The 20,416-nt window shown below is 37.3% G+C and overlaps 1 protein-coding gene across 1 annotated transcript in view; it reads left to right on the top strand.

The window, feature by feature from the left end:
- The window catches only part of LOC130926827 (ephrin type-A receptor 6-like), a 252,235-nt gene that overhangs the window by 2,963 nt on the left and 228,856 nt on the right, over nt 1–20,416 (top strand). Inside the window, exon 2 of the mRNA XM_057852094.1 lies at nt 18,449–18,513. Coding sequence (XP_057708077.1) covers nt 18,449–18,513 — 65 coding nt within the window. The remainder of the gene's footprint in view (nt 1–18,448; nt 18,514–20,416) is intronic.

The following is a 20,416-nucleotide window of genomic DNA, read 5'->3' as shown; positions in this document are numbered from 1 at the left end:
ATAAAATCATCTCTCGTATCAGTTAACTGTAAAATATGCGCTTGTTTGTTTTATTACAATGCTGATGTACTCCCAGGAAGCCATGATTTATTTGTCGTATGAATGCTAAACGGTGGATACACACGTTTATGGCACGTTCTTCCATCTAATTGACGGATTAATTGTTTTTCCTTTCACTTTCATGGCGTATGGTATACTGTACAATTACATTGTTGGTATAAGAGCATGAACAATGATGGATTTATAATTAATAAATTACAATTATTATTATACCAATTAAATAATATCGCATAGGTTCTCGGTCGATCTTTAACGGCATGGTTTTGGAAATTTGAAGCCAAGCCGTGGTGAGTCTGGTAACTCCTCCCACCAGCGTTATTTAGTTCAATATGATCAGCACGTGAATGTTTCAAAACATTCCGATAATGGTTATCCTCCAGTCCAATATTTTTTGAAAATTTAAAATATATTTTCTCACAATTCGTAACATATTAAGGCTGTTAAATTTCAATGTTTCTGTACTACCCCAGTTTTAGATTGTCATTGTATAAAGAAGGTTTGTGGTTCAGCGATTGTTGTTTTGACTCCGCGAATGATGACAAATTGTAAAGTTCTATTGTATATGACTAGATGAAACTGCACCTGTGTGGTTAAATAAAAACACAAAACAATATCTGAACAGTATCCCTTTCAAATGGAAATACAGTCCTTCATAAATTTACCTCAATTTTACCCTCGCTCAACAATGAAACTTCCTTCAGACTGTTTTAGATATAGGACAGAGGTAATCTGAAGATGAAGTCTTTTTTCTTCATTTGCGACCTCGCTGAGAATGCGATGGTTCTTGGGCGAAAGAATTTCAAGATTACAAAATCAAGGATCAAATGCATCCGTGGCCATAGTATGCGTCATAGGAAAGATCTAACAGTCTTTGGGGAAATCTAAAGACAGCCATAAATACATGTAGGGAATACATATAATAGTTCTCAAGCCGTTCAACACCACTGAAAAATGCACATTTGCAATAAGGGTGCATTTGGCTTTTCTTTAATAAAAATGGCACATCTAAACAGATCAAATTCAACACCTTGGATATTTTTTTTTTTTGGACAAAAAAATCAGTTCGCTTTTCAAGAAAGCTTAAAAATTTTTGAAATGTATGACATGAAAGTTCATTTGTGAATTTGAATTCTTACTGAAGGAGAGCGAACTTCCACTACCATTTCAGAATGTAGAGTACGTTAACAATTTAAAACTTTAATATACAATTTAATTTAAAATACATTGAATTATGACTTGTAGCACACCATATAAGATACTATTTTAGTCTTAATGTGTATCCCCGTCTTCGGAATGTTGTGACCTCACAGAACTAATCCTTTGTGACCCCCAAGTAACTGAAAAATGAGTACCGCACATTCTTCTCAACAGTGTTGCTCTCCTTAACATGCGTCCTTGACCTTGTTGTATGTAGGTGAAAGCTTTTAAACCATTCTTACTTCATCCTTTGAACACTAAATCACACACTAAATGTATGCATTTATTTAGCCCAGGGGCCAATATCCTATTTGAAACAGTGAGCTACTTCTTGGTGACTGACTAAGGTAACCATGAATACAGTGGTTAATAGACACTGACCATGCTAATATCTTTTCAATCAAATTTGGCTAGCTTGTTAACAATTAGGAGTGGGAACCTCTTGGTACCTCACGATACGATACGATTTGCGATACAAAGCTCACAATAACGATGATCTGACGATATAGCGATACAGCGATTTTCGATACATTGGTCAGGATATCATTCTAGGCTATTCTACAAAAAATAATTAACAGAAAAACAAGCTTCTGCTGTGAATTGGAATGAGTTTATCACTAGTAGACGTCCAATCCATTTGAAATGGGAGGGTGGCAGCGAATGAACATTCGTCCATTCGCTGCCATCCCTCCCACTTCAAACGGATTGAACATCTATGGCCGTCAGTGGCAGCCAATGCCAGGCAATGAGTAATTTTGGGCCTTTTAAGGTCATTTACCTGTTGATTTTCAGTTACTTCCTGTTGATTTGGGGGTATTTTATGGGTCACTTGCTGTTTAATTTGCATTACAGAACAGGAAGGGACCTGGGAATCACCCAAATGAATAGGCAGTGACTCAAACTCAACAGGAAACGACCTGTAAATGCCCTAAAATTAAACGCGATTGACCTGTAAATGCCCCGAAAATCGGACCGAATGACTGTGAATGCTCTGGTTTTGAATTAACGAACGTTCCAAGTCTAAATGGATTGGGCGTCGAGCACTGTCAATGGCAGCCTTTTTTAATTTTTTTTTTTTTTTTTTTTTAATTGACACCTTTTTAAAACGATATCTTGATTCTTGACGGGAGCGTATCAATAACCTTTTGGTATACAAAGTGTCACGATATATCACCATTTCGATATTTTGTCACACCCCTATTAATATTAATTAATTAGTTCTTAATTAATTAATTAATTAATATTAATATTATTAATATTCTTGCCGTGTGTTTATTCTTTGTCAATTTTTTTCCCTTATATTACAGTGTCTGTTACTAATAAAATTACATCTGGGTTTGCATGAATCGCTTTCAACTTTTGTTGATAACATTCTTAATTGCAAGTACTTAGTTGCCAGTCAGATTTTTAGGAATGAACCACTTTCACACTCCAGAGGCTGTATAAGTTCAGCACACCGTGAAGGTGAAGCATGATGTTGCATGTTTGGATCCGGTTAACTGTCAAGCGATAACCTGGCGATGGCTAACTCGTACAGACGGTCAGGGACACACCTGGCCCATAACGATCACCTACTCATCAACTGCCCAACGGCTGCAGCATGTCCAACTTTCCAAAAAACAAAGTCAAGTAGGTATACTAAACAAAAGCTATAGTGCAAGCCAGCTTCTCATGATTAGTGAAGCTCCTTGCGGTTTAAAAGCTTTGCAAACCAGGGGCAAAAATTGTACAACTACTTTTTCTAAATCATAATATGAAACTGCACCATACTAATGCACGAATACAGGGGTTTTAAACGCATCTTTGTCGGTGCTACGTAATAGTTAGGGTTTCCTTCAAAGGTCCATTACGTTTGCCATGATGAAACGTCTAATCTACGTATTATCAAATGAATCAACAACTACTATATTTTTATGGTGGATGAATCGTTTAGAGACCTACATTCTATTTTCGGCAAATATTTCTGGCAAATATTCTCGTTTAATGTATATTATATATATACTGTATATGTATCGTTTAGAGACCCATATTCTATTTTCGGCAAATATTTCTGGCAAATATTCTCGTTTATTGTATATTATATATATACTGTATATGTATGTATGTACATACAGATATCGACAGTGAGGAGCAGAAGTATTTGCACCCCTTATGATTTTGCAAGTTCACTCACTTAGAAAATAGGTAGAGGTCTGAAATTTCAATTATAGATTTATTTCCACTCAAATAGACATAATCTAAAAATATACATTGATTTAAAAAATATATATATTTGTAATTTACTGGGGTTCATAAGTATTCGTACCCCTGAGAATCAACAATTATTATGACAGTCAGAGTTATCAGTCTACCCTAAAAAAAGGCCACCTTTACCCCATGAGTAACCACCCGCCCACCAGCCGTTTGAGCTCATTATTGTAACCTGTGCATCCCACAGTCAGTCATAATCCAATTGATACCATGGGCAAGACCAAAGCACTGTCCAAAGACACTGGAGACAGAATTGTAAACCTCTACAAGGCTGGAAAAGGCAATGGGACAATTGGAAAGCAGCTTGGTGAGAATAAATCAACAGTTGCAGCAATTGTTAAAAATGGAAAAGGCTAAAAATGACTGATAATCTACCTCGGACTGGGGCTCCATGTAAAATCTCTCCTCGTGGGGAATAACTCATGATGGGAAAAGTGAGGGCTCAGCCTAGAACTACACTGTAGAAGCTGGTCATTGACTTGAAGAGAGCTGGATGCACAGTTTCAAAAGCTACTGTCAGTAGAACACTGTGGTCCAATGGTTTAAATCATGCATTGCACAGGAGGTTCCCCTGTGGGGCCGGATGTATGGGGGGACCGGGGTGGGCACGGCCCACCCAGACGTGAGTAGTGCCCACCCAATCAAAATGTCGGGAATATCTATTGTAGCGTCGCACTGGATATAGAGAACGCACAGAGAGTTGGTCTCACCTACTTTTTTATTGGAGGATTAACGGTTACTGTTGGCCGCAACCACGCCGAAAAAGCAATGAACAAAACAAGCTGTTTTTCCAACCTCGTTTGTTATCCACGCGCTTTCTGTCTCTCCTCCAGACACATTCTCGCAGTCGGACATCCGGGCATTAATGACGTCACCAGCCACAACAAAACGTCGCCATATTGAAATGGGGGCAAAATATGAGTCATAAGCAGTTGCTCTGTTGTGCATTGTAGTACAAATGCGTTGAACTTTTGTCTTACTTGCGGTCTTTTTTTCCGTCGGAATGACTATAAATTGCCATGTTGCGGGTTGTAACACAAGGAGGAGTTCGGAGCCGCATTTGAAGTTCTTCATTCTTCCTCATGAGAAGAAAAGGACAAGCAAATGACTGAAAGCAATCAATCAAGGAACAGTAAAAGAAGACGGTTCCGTGGACCATTCTCGCCAGTAGGAACCTAAATCCAGGCATATTCACGTTTGGAGCCGACATTTTATTACTGGTGAGTAAACTTTAATCGATTTTTTTTTTTTTGCCCCAATTAGCTGCTAGCATTCAATAGACTAGGCAATGGTTATTATTACCGAAACCGACAACTCGCAAAGCGTTATTTTTCTTTTGCCCTGAACTGCTCTGATTGGTCAATCGGTATATTATTGGCCTGGTGGGAATTGGTTATTTTGCCATGAGGTGTTCACGGCTAAATAACGCTTGGATGCGAATTACAGGTTATGGCAGAAATATATTTCTTAGCTCCACACAGTACATATTCCAAGTAATTGATAAAGGTCAACTTACTGGGTGACTTTATGAGGTAGTTGTAGATGTTTCCAAACTCCACTGCAGGCAATTCATTTGGATTGGTTATCCAGCTATCAGCTGCGACTTTGTATGGGCAGATTTGCAGGCCAGTACACGCTAATTTTAAGCTGTATCGCCTCCTCGCGTCTGTCGGCAGTGAATCGTGATAATAATAAGTCATGTTTAAGACGTTTTTATGAAGGAAAAGACGCAAAACACAGCAGAAATATATGAATTTCGAACAACGTTTGACTACCGATGTTTACCTGTGCGTGCCCCCATCTCAAAATGGCGACACGTTGCCATGCGAGATGACATCATCATGACATCACGCCGACTGCGAGAATAAGTAGATAGATGAATGAAAAAAAAACAAACAAACAAATAAACCCCCCAAAAATTAATACAGTCTCAACGGGACACAAGCCAGTGTCCTACTTGTGCCGGTCCCAAGCCCGGAGAAATGCAGAGGGTAAAAAAAGCCTGCATTGGGGGTGCCCCCTCGAGATTTCTTAGTGCCCACTTTGATGGGTAAACCTAGATCCGGGCCTGTTCCCCTGTTAAAGCCAGTACATGTGAAGGCCTGTCTGAAGTTTGCCAGGGACCATCTGAATGATGCAGAGGGGTAATGAAAGTCATGTGGTCATATGAGACCAAAGTAGAACTTTTTGGCTCAAACTTTATTTGTCGTGTGTGGAGGAAAAAAAGGATGAGTACAATCCCAAGAACACCATCCCCACTGTGAAGTATGGAGGTGGAAACCTCATGCTTTGGGGCTGCTTTCTGCAAAGGGGACAGGACGACTGTACTGTATAAAGCAGAGGATATATCGTCAGATTTTGAGCCACAACCTGCTTCCCTCAGTCAGAGACTTGAAGATGAGTCGGGGCTAGATCTTCCAACATGACAATGATCCAAAGCACAGAGCTAAACTGACCAAGGAGTGGCTGCATAAAAAGCATATCAATGTTCTGTAGTGGCCTAGCCAATCTCCAGACCTCAATCCAATAGAAAATCTTTGGATGGAGCTGAAACTTCGTGTTTCTGTATGACAGCCCCTAAACCTGACAGATCTAGAGAAGATTTTTTGTGGAGGTATGGTCCAAAATCCTTGTTTTCACATGTGAAAACATGGTGAAGAATCTACAGAAAGCGTCTGACCTCTGTAATTGCAAACAAAGGCTTTGGCACTAAATATTAGCGCTGATTTTCTCAGGGGTACAAATACTTGTGAACCCCAGTGAATTACAAATAAATTATTGAAAAATCATACAGTGAGAGTTTACTAAAATAATAAATAAAATATTCTATTTCATTATTAATATTTTTTTATCTTTTACCTATTTTTGATTTTTAGTTGAATTTTTTTAGTTACAAAACAAAATGGGGAATTATTATTATTTTTTTTAAATATATTTGTGTATATGTTTTGTTTTTCATCTTCAAAATAAACAGTAAATATCCCCTTTATTTTATTTTATTTTATTTTATTATTTTTTAAATGTATTCTTTTTTTTTTATTAAAAAAAAAAAAAAAAAAAAAAAAAAAAAAAGCAGTAAATATTTTCTGATTTCTGGAGTCCTCGATCAAATGGTTTACTATTGTGGGTGTCACACAAAATGAAGCTTTTAGTTTGACACATGTGCTTTCATACATTTACATATAGGAAACCAGCTACTTGGGCATCGTAAACTGCAAGGAAAAACAAGAAAACAATGAAGTACGAATAATCTCAATCATACCTTAAACTAAAATATCCATGCGGCATACAAGGCCATTTTTCTCAAAGTTGGATAACCTCCTACTGGGTCCTGACAAATGATTTGATTAAGTGCTTTGCATGGTGGTTGGAGTTTTAGGACTTGAGGGAATATTTAAAGCCATTCTGTAAGTTCTCATGAGGTACACAAGCTGTTAAGATTCTTTTTAGTGCATGAAAGTCATCTATTTGCATTTAGGCCATGCTTTCTCCTGAACCATTTCCTCAAAAATATCATTAATATCATTTGGCAAACAAATTAACTGTAGACCCTCAGACAGTACTGCTGTTTATTTAGAATAATACCAATTTACATGTAAAAAAAAAAAAAAGAATCTATAAGATGCTGTCGACACATATGCTGCTATTTCAGGGTGTTTGTGAGGCATGCGAGGGCTCTAGGACAGACAAGAGATGTCATCATTCCGCTGGAGCTCCATTTATTTGTGAGTTGGCCGGCTCATGTTCTATTTATATCAAACCAGTTGAAGTCCCGGCGGACCGGCTGCTCCAGGCAGGTTCTGTGGGTGCCCTCCTGAAAGATAATTCTATAGAGGATACAGCAAGGGATTGATGGATATGTATTGTATATTGGGGCAGATCTAGTGCACACTGTTGAAGCAATGTCCTCTTTTAGAACTGTAAGTGTGGACACGTACAGTACAATGTATGGCTCGAGGGTGCGATGATCAATTTGGAATTTTTGGTAAACCCCTTTTTTTTTTCTTTTGGAGACTTTCGTATTGTAAATACATGCAACTAGCAGCGTGACAGAATGCGGGTGCCAAATGATATGCATGCACACTCAGACAGGTACGGAAGTAAATATGGTCCCTTCGATAGGTCTCTGCTATCAATCTTTTGTGCAAACTTTGAGGATGTTATGCTACCGGAGCCATAAAATGTTTAACCCGATAGTTTCACATGCGGTATCAAGAAGGTAAACGTGTTTACTGTGCCTTCGACCACAAATTGCTTGTTCACGTCTCTTTGTTTCGTCGAACATTTGTTTGTGTTGTGTTGTGTTGAACAGTGGTGATGTAGTTCACATGCTGATGACGCATAGGTTACATTTATCATAGATATCATGTATATACAAGGCTAGATATTTGATGTGCGCTGTGAGCAAATGGAGGTGTCGTCACTTGTTGGACATTGTGTGTTAGGGCTAGGGATGGGAATTGAGAGGATTTTTACGATTCCGATTCCATTATCGATATTGCTTAACGATTCGATTCTTTATCGATTCTCTTATCGATTCTAATTTGGGGAAAAAGAACAAACGTTTTGATTGGCTTCGAGTTTGTTTAATCAGAACTCACAACCTTACAAACTCACAACGAAATCAAAAGAGGCCCAAAGCCTTAATGTTAACTGTGGCAATAAGTGGCAAATACACAAGAATGTGTAACATTTTACTGAAACATTTATCTAATAGAAATAAAAAATATTGGTATATATTGGCAGATAGGTTGTTGTTCTGCCTTTGGCAATATGTGTTAAAGCAGTGGTCCCCAAACTTTTTCCTGTGACGGCCACATAACTTTTCCCTTCTCTGATGAGGGGCCGGGGTCAGTTTTTAACAGAAAAAGTGTGACGATTGCAGAAGTGCATAAATGTAAACAATTTTTGTTTTTCAGAAAGCCACAATCAAATAACCCTTTCTGGATTCTTCACGGAATGAAAGTAAATAAAATAAAAATAATAATATAATAATAATAATTAATAATAAAAACACTATTAATTAAATAGATAATGACCAAATAACCCTCTCTGAATTCTTCAAGGAAAAAGGCCAGGAAATAAATAACACGATTGAGAAAAAAAAAAATTCAAAATGGCCGGACCAAATGTGGAGGCGGGCCGTATTTGGGCCGCGGGCCGCAGTTTGGGCACCCGAAGAAATGCCGCATCCAAGCGAGTGAGCGAGCGAAGTGAGAGAGGGAAACACTTCTACGAGCCTACGTTCTTTGTTAATGTTAATATCTACAGAGGCAACGCCTGTATGTATCATCTTTTGTGTTGTTGTTGTTGTGTTTCCACTCGCGATCGGACACTTAAATCCAGTTGTGTAGTGGTTTGAACGATGTGCTAATGCTAGCGAACGAATGCTAACCATACTGTTATTAGCAGCTAATCATCGCTGATTTACGTTGATGCAAACCTGTTTGTTATTGGGGACGAAATTGATTTGTTTCATTTCTATTCTTAGTTTCACTCTTCAAGTGATGGTTGAATAAAGTCAGCAAATTATACCAACGTCTTCTAAATCGTCATTTGGGAGTTTAGCTAGCTGTATAGCCAGAACTGAGCTTTAGCCTCTCTGTGAGGACAGCGCAGTCGTATTCCCTCCCGATGCAGTTACCTCCACCTTGCAATGACTGCAAGTCGCTTTGTTGTAATTTTTCCTCGTGAAGTGAAGACACACTTTCGAGCGTTTGAACCTACGTGCTGTCATTGTTATGTTTATGGCTGCAATGCTCGTGCTTACCCGTCGTAACCTTTCATTTTCACACTCTTTCCTGGTGAAGTGTAGTCAAACTTTGGAGCGAGTGGTTCTTGGCGCCATGCTAGTTTGATGCGTCTGGACAACAAGACACGTCACGACGCAATACGCGTCTTTAGGAATCATTAAAGGGATCGTTAAGGCTTTTTCATTGTGATGTCGAGGCCTCGAAACACTCGGAACCGGTTCCGAATTGGAATCGGATTTCGATTCCCATCCCTAGTTAGGGCCATTCAATAAACATAACATTTTAGTCAATGGAGCATGGACTTTGAAATAGCTAAAGCTTTCTCAATGTTTAACCAAATTTTAAATTTGTATGTCACAAGTCCAATCAATTTGAAGTGTGATGAATGAACATTTGTTGTTTTGCTACCAACCCTCTCATATCAAATGGATTTGACGTCATTCGCCGTCAGTGGCTCTCATTTCAAATGGATTTGTCGTCTTTCACCGTCAATGCTTCCCATTTCCAAATGGATTTGATGTCATTCTCCGTCAATGGCTCTCATTTCAAATGGATTTGATGTCTTTTGCCATCAATGCATCCATGGGTTAGATATATTTATATTTTCTTTTCTTTTTTTTTTTAAACACAACATCCAGTCTGAATCATAGCCTTGTTAATATTGTTTGTCAAACTGTCAAGACTTTTCTGAATTAAAAGTATTTTAGTAGAGAAAATCACTCACTCTACAGCCAGAAAATTTTACCAACACAAGACGGCCGCTAGTTACTTACATCGCCAAAACTCCCTGTAGACATCTAACCTAACCATCTAATCTGATTTGAGAAAAATCGGAATTGGACTATTCATACAGCTTGATTAAAAAAAAAAAAAAGTCAGATATTTGTAGTACATGGGCAAAGATATCAAAATTGACCTGCAGTGGCACAACTAGTCCCATTTTTTTTGTAGTTTTTGTTTTCTACAAAAATTCTACTTAAATAAGAACATCTTAAATTATCCCCATGAGAATGGTGGAAACATTTACAAATGAGATGTAGTGTCCTCTCCTCGAACCATGAGTGCTGAGTATCATATTCATCGGATGCTTTTTATTCAAAGTGTGAAAGTGCCCACTGTGTGTGAGCAACCGAGCCAACCTTCAGTAATCAGGCCATCCCCTCGGGAAGGTACTGGGCAGGTATGAAGCACAAAGTGGCCTAATGATGCCCAATTAAACCATTGGACTTTGCCAGCTAGTCTGTTCAGCCTGGCAGTGGCCCTGACGTGACATTCGCAGGCATAGAAAGATAGAGAGAGGAGGGGAAATCATCCAAGTCCGACCGCCATGAAGCAAATTTCAAACCACACTCAAAGAGCAGAGAGGACAAAAGTAAAAGACATCCAACAATAAAGTTTTCATGCAACATTGAATGCTAAATCAATGATTCCTCATATCATAATGTTATAGGACATGTGTTTTCAAATGAATCAATGCCCATTTATGGGACATTTTAAAAGTTTAATGCCTGCTCACTGCTTGCTATTTTAAGGTTGTTATTTATTTTGTCATGATTTAGCTCTTGACTGTAAAAAGTCTTCTGAATAAAATGGTGTGTTTCATTATTTTTTGTTGTTGTTGCATATGTTTTTATTTATTCCAGGAAGTTACATTCATTAACACATGTGCAGTTCATCACTTTTCAGCTGGTTTACATTACAAATAAAAAAAGAAGAAAAAAATAAAACTAAACAAATTGAACGGAAATTGAACATTGAACTACAATAATTAGCAAACAGTCTCTAAAAGGAAGTGGAGAGGCGTTACTCCAACTTCAGTAGCACCTTGAAAAGTGATTACTTCTCTTGAATTCTGATTCCTAAATTTGATAGTAATAATAATAATGATGCATTTGATTTATATAGCGCATTCATTTGTTCTTTCATTCCACACTTGTTGGTGGTAACTTACAGTTGTGGCCACATCTGCCCTGGGGCAGTCTGACAGAAGCAAGGCAACCAATTTGTGCCATTGGCCCTTTTGGCCATGATTAGCCACTTATTCTCACACTATTTTCACACAGGCAAGTAGGGTGAAGTATCTTGCGTTTGGGATACATACCTTTCAACCCGAGGCTGTTGGCAATCTTACAAATGGTAACGTATGCCCTTACAAATTGGTGACTAATCTTACAACCTCGTACAGTGTATAGCGTGCAATATTAAACAAAAATAAAACTCAATTTTTAAAATAATATGAATTTATTGGTAATATTGTAACATTTAAACTGGTGCAATCAAAGAACAATCAATATCTTCATCTACATCATGATTACTAAAGTTTAACAGTGACTTTTGTTATTATTATATGTAGCACTTTTGGCAATTTCTATCTGGCACTTCAGCTCGCCAATCAGTTTGACTTGAAGGTAGCTCGTTAGTGTGTCCAATTATAAATTAAGAAGGTCAACTGATAAAATTAACTCAGGGAAATTTCATTTTGCGAATTCTGAGAAGTGATCAGATATAGTTGCGGGCAAATTGTGTTTGGCACCAAATTGACAGAATAAAATCTCCGCTTTTGTCACTTTTCATTTTGCAGACTTCATCTTTATGACCAGTGTTGTTGATCTTACTTTTAAAAAGTAATTAATTACAGTTACAAATTACTTCTCCCAAAAAGTAATTGAGTTAGTAACTCAGTTACCTGAACGTAAGAGTAATTAGTTACTTGGCAAAGTAACTGGTGTTACCTTTCATGCCCCCCCCCCCAAAAAAAAAAAAAAAAAAACAAGTAGTAACCTTTGCTACTGTATGTTTGGAGGTTGTTTGATCTTGTGAATCAACCTTTAAAGTTGTTAAAATTGCTCCTGTTTTTGCATTAGTTCCCTTCTGTCTACTTTCGACATGTGAAAGTTTTAAAACTGTTTCATCATTTGAAGATTGATTCAAGTCAAGATTTTGCCGATTTAGGAGTATTTTAGATAAAAAAGTTACTTAGGTTAGCTAGGACGGTTCACTACAACAGAGCATTTCTGAGAAGTCTACTGCTTTAAAATGGCGGCTGTTTACCAAAGCCGCCAAGTCTGTCATTTCGCATGTAGTTCTATATGCATGTGATATCTAGGCGTAGATTCTAGGCTGTCGGCTACAGTCAGGAAATATTGGAGCCACCTAGCCTAGCATCGCAAGCACAGCGTCACAACAAACACTCTTCTCTTTCCGTTTCTCTTACTTTTCTCACGTCATTCAACCAACGTAACGCATAGTAGCTCACATTGTCTCGTTGCCAAAACAGTGACCAAATCCGAACTGAGAAAAAATGGAATGCACGTAAAAAGTACAGATTTTGAACATATGGCGTACACATTTAAAAATCAGTGCTCGCTTGTACAAATTACGCCAAAACCGTACAACTTGACAAGCATGGGGATACAACAATAATTGGCAGAAGTAGGAGCTGGATTCAAACCCCTGATCCTTCAATCAATGGACGACTCTCAACCACGTGTTCCATTGTCTTGGAAAAAAAAAAGTGGTCAATCGCATCCAACAAATTGTTTTGCAGTTCCGCAATCTGTCAGTGTTTTGATCATACTTAGCGACCTACCAGGAGGCACTATATAATGGATGCTTCTTCCTCTTATTATATTGCTTTAAGGACTGGAATAACTCAACCTGCCACACTCGATTCAAACAATTTTAAACTCCAAACATTCCATCATATTAAATGCCGACGTTGTGAGTCACAGCATGTTCCGTCCTCGAATGCACCTCGCAGCAGCTGATTGGGTTCGTCAATGTCGCGTTGGGTGTTGCCAAGTTCAGAATGAAAAGACATTTTATACTGCATGGCTAACAAGACTAGATTTAAATTTCACTGTCAAGAAAAAAAAATCTTATTTGGAGTTAAAACTGACTTAATTTGATCAAACTTCACATCAAAAGAAGTAATCTTACTAAACCACACAATGCGTTTGAATGGCCCAAAAAATTGTCGGCAACTCACACCGCAAATTGAACGATTTGATCCACAGAAGGCCTGCGACATGAACTGCGCGAACCTGTATAGGCTTCTGAGGCTCCACATACAATATGTTGTACTGCATGACTTTTATTAAACCATAAAAGTATATTGCGACAGGCAAGGTAGTGGAGGATTGCTACAGAGAGAGGACGTGTGTGAAAATAAAAGCCTGAGTGTGATATTTTAAAAGAGCTTCTATTCTCGCTATTAACTTGAATATGTTTTTGCATTTTCATCCGCAAGTACGTCAGAAATTTTAAATGTAATAACGTTCAAATGTAAGTTTTACTATAGTTCTTTTGTGCTCGGTCTCGCTCCCTTAAAACATATTCATTATCTGGACGTCTATTGCTATCAATGGCAGCTAATGAGTTAATTCATGAAAAAATATTAATGCTTTTAGAAGAGTTAGGTTGTTAATGTTTTTCCTTAGTTTCAATGTTTTAAGTAATAATTAGACACTATGTGGTCAATGTAAACAGCTCATTCCTAGAGTCACTCTGGTTGCAGGGTTAGCTCAGTGCGTTGTAAGCCTGGTGGGCTGTCTTTTGCTCCCTCGGCAGGCTAAAACAGTGAAAATGATGTAAAAAAATTGCTTTTTTAATCCTATTTTAACAATGTCTGGTGATACGGGTGGAAGCGTGATGACGGCATCTTATTGTTGTGGCTTATCATAACACAAAATGGTCATAATTTCAAAATTCCTGTCAATTTATATCATAACTAAGTTTTTTAATATATATTTATATTGCTTTTCCTACCACCATGTTTGGCAAGTTAGACAAACCATTCATCTATCGCCATCAATGGCAGTCACTGAGTCAAAAAGAATTTTTCGCATTTGTGAAAGCTTGGGTATATTTGTCAGTAACATCTAACTACAGACTTTGACAACAACCAAAATCCAAAACATAAAGAACATAGAGTAACAGCAAGACTGACATATTCTGAGGATCTGAATGTAACATTATTCATGCCACAAGAAGACACAAAACAGAAAATAGAGAAAAGTTGAATTATAGTGCAGATTTGTTGTGAACTAAAACTGAGCATGGTAAGGAAGACAAGGATCAATTTTAAAATGAGATACAGAAATAGCAAAATAATACCCAAAAAAAAAGACATGCTCTATTTTCCTCATTGTTTACAGAATTTATATAAATGTGGATGAGCTGGAGCTTCCATCTACATGAAAGCCAGCTTTACTGTGCAGAGAGTGAACAATCTTGTCTGAAAGCAGCAAAGAAAGTGGGACTGTGAAATCTTCAGCTTGGTATACATATGTCTTCCTCCTACTTGTGCACAAGACAGTTAATATGAGCTTCTAAAGTTTTTTTTCGCAAGGTGGTCTACGCAACGAGCAACGTAAAATCTTGCTGAGCAGATGCAGCACCACTCTGTCATTCAAGCTCCACCAGAGCTGGCTGGCTGATAACTGACATAAAAATGTTCCATTTTCCTCTGGGCTTGTCAGAGAATCTCCACAGAGATGTAAATGTCACTTCCTTTCTCCCTGAACACAGCAATTTATAAATGCTAATAATGTGTACATTGCTATGTAATGAAGTAATCTCAGTTGCCCTCCTATAGTTCCCTCTGTGTAATGATTAAATGAAAGGTGTTATACACAGGAAATGTTGTCACTTACAGAAATGTGCGTCAGTATAATTAGCATGATTCCCAGAGTGGAATTTGTAAAAAAAAAAAAATAATAATAATAATAATAAAAAAAATAAAAAACACTAAAAATGCTGTGATTTGCCAGAAGTGAGTGTGTGTGCTTGTGTGATGCAATGCCATATTGTTGGTTGATGGTCACTCAAGGACAGTTGGTAAGCAAGTGCTGCTGTTTGTGATGAGATTCAACATTACTGTAGTTTAGTACTATTTCAAAATACTTGATTTAAGTGAATAGTATTAATTCACAATTCATTTTTTCCCCGATCCTTAACCCATTCGTGCATGAATTATGATTTATTTATTTATTTGTAACCCTTAGAGGGCAGTTATTTAACTCATTGGCTGGCACTGACAGTGCTAGCCGTCCAATCCATTCTGACGGGGAGTGGCATACTTTCATTCGCTCCTCCCAGTTAAAATAGATTGGATGTATCGCGCCGTCAATTAGACTGCAACATGAGCATTCACAGCCAGTCTTCCCGGGTTAAATGAATCGCCATCACTGGCATGTAATTAAGTAAAATACTATGAAAAAAAATCAACTTTAGAGTGTTACTTGGTGCCGTAACCAGTGTATTTCTGTTTTTATTCATTTTAAATTTATTTAATCGGCTTTTATTAACAATGTATACATTTATAAATGTATTTATAAAAACCCATAAAAATAAAAAATACAATAACGTTTAGTAATTAAGAATAAATAATGATTATATCAATGTTGTTTTTGGCAGCCATAATTTTTTTCTCAGTCTTAGTCTTTTGGACAAAAATACTTATAAGTCTAAGTCATATTTTAGTCATTTCAAAATGTGCTGGTCTTCGTCTAGTTTTAGTCAATAAAAACTCTAGACAAATTTTGTGTAGTTTTAGTCGACAATTCTCAAAATGTTTTTGTCTATAAACCACAAAGTTTTAGTCACAGAATAAACAAATGAATGAAATGTTTCTAACAATTTCGAATTAACATGACAGACGAGCACATAACTATAGTCTACTAAGATATCACACTCAGCTGGAAAACAGCACATTATTTGCAAGTAAATAAACTCACCTTGACGCCACGAACTGTACAGTATATAAAATGTTTTCCAAGACACATAGTCACCGCGCTACAGGAACGTGCGGGGGGGTGCGTGAGCACTTGGCCCTTTGCCCCTACATGCCCAAAGTGCCCCTTTTTACTGTTTCTTTTTTTTTTTTTTTTTTTTTTTTTTTTCTGTGCGTATGTGTTTTGGCAGACTGTGCAGGCCCGCCACAGAGTACGTTCTTGAACACCGAAAACACCTTTGAAAAAAAAAATTTTTTTCATTAAAAAAGCCGTGTGTGCCGCTAAGCCGGTGCATAACGCCCACCCCCTCCCCCTGCACGCTGTCCCTCTGTGACTTGGGTGTGTGGTGAGAAGCTTGAGGACATCCGGTGGTTGAAAACAAAGTGTTTCCCTATTAAACCGTGTAGGACCAAATACTGTAGTGAAAATTCTTACGCCAGGTTTATTGTGGGGATTTTTTAAAAATAATATGTAATTTTCTCTTATACAGTGGGGAGAACACGTATTTGATACACTGCCAATGGGTTTTCCCATTGGCAGTGTATCAAATACGTGTATAGTTTTCTACTTTATTAATGAATTACCCCCCTCCCCAAGGCTAGACCCGTGTGTCTCACTATAGGGAACCATATTTGTACGTTCTCTTCGCAACGTTATCTAGAAAGGTAAACATCTTAAAGTTCTCTAATAATGAAATAATAGTTTTGAAACAACTGTGCTGACGGTGGCTCAGTGAACCTCTAATTTGGTTTGTTTTCAGATGAACAACAAGTTCAGGAAGAAAGTTTTGATATAGGGGTTGAAGGGAGAAAAGAGGCAAAGACTGACTAACAGCCAGAAAGTTTTGATGACAGTGTTGATTTCTATTCAGTGTTCCCCCCCTCCCAATTAAAGTCTGTCACAGTCACAGCCGATTATACTGTAAAGCTGGTTAAGCCGTAAGGTGTATTAAATTTTTGTTCATGTGCCCCTTTTGATTTATGAGCACCTGCCCCTCCATCGGTTTCTGCACGGCCCTGCCGCGCCAAATGCTCGTGTGAACGCAATGCTAACTCTACAAGTTAGTTAGTTTAGTGTGTGAAGATCACTCAGCACAGACCTTGGAAGGCTAAAGCAACATGATAAGAAAGCAAAACTTACCTAGCAGCACCTGACACATATGTTTCATAAAAGGAGCCTGGAATGGGCACATTCTTACTCTCGGGGCGGTGAATAAGCATGTGTGTGAGGCGGGAGGTCGGGGTGGGGGGTACTGCACGTCACATGAGTAACACGACGAAACACTGCTAAATGCGTTCTAACTACACATACAATAAAAAAATATCACACATTTTGAATTTATGACAGAAACTATGGCAAATTTTCATCTTGTTCTCATGTCGACAGACGACCAGTACCATCCATCTCTATATGTTTTAGTCTCCCAAGACACATTTTCAGTGCATCATCGTGACGTCATCGTCATGAAATAATTGTTCGTTGACGAAATATTTTCGTTGTTGTCACTGTTAACGAAACCACACTGGATTATATACCGGAAATAATAATTGCTCGTATTTAAGTTTTTTTTAAATGACCAAAAATCATCGCTTGCACCATAAAGGGTTAAAGGTCTTAAGTGCCAATGTTTGAATAGCTGTCCCCTTCTGAATAGGAGATAGTTATTGTTTACTAAATTGTTGGAATTCTCTCTATTGTCAGCATTCTAATATTAATCATTCCCTTATGTTATAATATTTCTTGATATATTTATTTTGTTTTAATTAAAAAAACATTGGGAAAAATTGGTAAACATTCTCTTTTTATTTTGTTTTCATTTTTATTGTATGTATTATTTTAAAATTATCTAATTTTTGAAAAAAAAACAACAGCTTTCTCTTTATTTTTTAAAAATGTAAATCATTTACAGTAAAAATTGTAGTCTTCGATCTTTCATTGAGGATTGCATAAATGTTCAGTTTCATTTTGAAGAAAAAAACAAGAGGTCGATGCATATGATTTACTTTCGTGGCCCAGCCAAAATGATGCCCCCGGGTACCCATGGTTTAATGAAAGCCTTTCATTTATAATACATTTCTTACAACATACAGTATATGAATCGCAAGGCTTGACTCCAGCTGGATTTGTTTTTATCTCAGGCGCACACTAAAGGAAGCTGATATTGTGGCTGAAAATGAATAAAAACGGTGCATGGCAGGCAATGGAATGGACTGTTGACAGCAATTTGAGGGCAATCTATCAGTCCCAAAATTGTGTGGCAAGTGGCAACACTGTTGTTCCTAGCGTTTGTGTTACCACGCTGATAAATATTCATCCAAGAAAACTCATTTCTGTTATGATAAAATGCCTAAATGAACATGTTTATGACTGATATTTCAATTTCCAGTGTGAAAATGGAACTTTTGTGTGCTGACAGATGGATAATGGTTGGATTTTCCCCCTTTTTCATTTCAGTTGTGCTGCTGGATACAACGTCTGTGCTTGGAGAGCTGGGATGGAAGACATATCCTGTGAATGGGGTAAGAACTGTGTGACCAATTATTGTTTCTGTATTTACTCTCCACAATGTTACTTTTTTTGCGTGGTATTTGTTACAACTACCAGATCGATTATAGCGACGGTCACATGTACGTCTCTCTATTTTTGGTCAAACACCTCTGGCCTCATGGGAAATAAGCTAACTTGGAAACAAACAATGAGATAAGATCTCTTAGGAGGCTTTTATAATGTGGTTCAATATTTCCTTGTCAATTTCTTTTCTGTCATGTCACAACATATCACTTCACCTAAATGTGAGTCATTCGGAAAATAAATTGGGTGGCAATAAGTCCAATTGTCCAGCAGTGGCAGCTATAATAATGTCTCATTCTCAAAATAAATATATAATACAGTATACATATACAGCATCTACAAGAGAGCATAGCAATGCTGAGTGAATAAAATTTCACTGTGCATTTGGACCTCATTTCACCTTTGTTTGCCAGTGCTCCAATACAAGAGGAAAATGATTGCATGCACTGTGCCTAACACTGTATTTTTGACAGCCTACCACTCAATAAGGATATTTCCATTTTGCTCAGACAAGGTGCCTCAAGCACAACAGCAGCATCCTACCTCACTGAAAATTCAACTGGTGGAAGGTATTCGTTCGTTGAACTAAAAATGATCACGATCACGATGGTTTTCAGTTAATCCATTCAACCAGCAATAATGAGATGATGAGGCATGGAACCCCAACAGGGTCAAAATTAAATATATATATATATATTTTTTTTAAATAAATACCATTTTGATAAATAAGACAAATTTTGTAATGTGGCCCTTAAATTGAAAAATAACGGAATATTATGAGGAAAAGATTTTACAAAATAAAAAACGTTTTTTACAAAGTTGTTTTTTTTTTTTTTAATTTCATAACGCCTTTTCCAAAATAGCAAATATGGCTACAATATTTTTTGTTTTATAATGTCGTTTTTCAGCACAATGAGATTTTACAATTAATTTTCCTCCGTGTTTAGCAAAAGAATTGTCTTCTGTCAATCAAATACATAAAGCAGAGTCAGTTAAGTGATTGGCTGGATCGTGGACATACGCGGTGTTTCAGAGGGCCCCCGGTGGCCAAAAAGTGTAATTGCATGTAATTGACTTTCCTATAAATGATTTTAAAATTAAAAGTTTTCCGGTAAAATATTGTCTATAAAAGTTGTAAAGCAATAAGACAAACAACAAAATTGAATGAAATAAACAAAAAAGAAATTTTTATAATGGGTAAAAATAATTTTTCGAACAGATCATGTGACTAGCATCTTAGGACGGTCATTTGCTTTGCTTTGCCAAAACCACCCGAGGACCAAAGAGGCAAGATGGATATACTTTTTTTTTTTTTTTTTAAACCTAAGCTTTCAAAAGCGACAATAACTATTGAGCAAAAACCAAGGATTGAAAATGTCGACCATAAAACGCCAGAGAGCACCACCAAAATGGTGAACGGAGTTTCAATTTGCCCCACTAAAGACGGTAATCGTACAACAGAGTAGGGGTGGGCGATATGGCCTTAAACATGTATCACGATAAATGGAGCAGATTTATCTCGATAACGATAAATGACGATAAAGTCGTCCAAGCGGACTGTTATATAATTTGAAAATCTGAATCAATGCATGAAATACAGATTAACAGTTTCTTGTTGATTTAGTTACCAGCATTCAATTTGATATATTTAACAAATGTACATGCAGTCTAGACATTAGGTTTATACAAATGAATTGTAAACAATAAGAATTCAAGTATGAGCATTTATAACAGAGTGTATGGCTTGAACAATGTACATTGTCAAAATCGATATGCCTGTGCAAACATGTCATTGTAACACAAATGACTTGCAGCTCGAACAGTACACTTCAAAAAGACAATTTATTGTTA

The sequence above is a fragment of the Corythoichthys intestinalis genome, chromosome 12 (genome assembly GCF_030265065.1).
Source record: "Corythoichthys intestinalis isolate RoL2023-P3 chromosome 12, ASM3026506v1, whole genome shotgun sequence".
Taxonomy (NCBI): domain Eukaryota; kingdom Metazoa; phylum Chordata; class Actinopteri; order Syngnathiformes; family Syngnathidae; genus Corythoichthys; species Corythoichthys intestinalis.
This window is presented reverse-complemented; position numbering and strand designations above follow the sequence as displayed.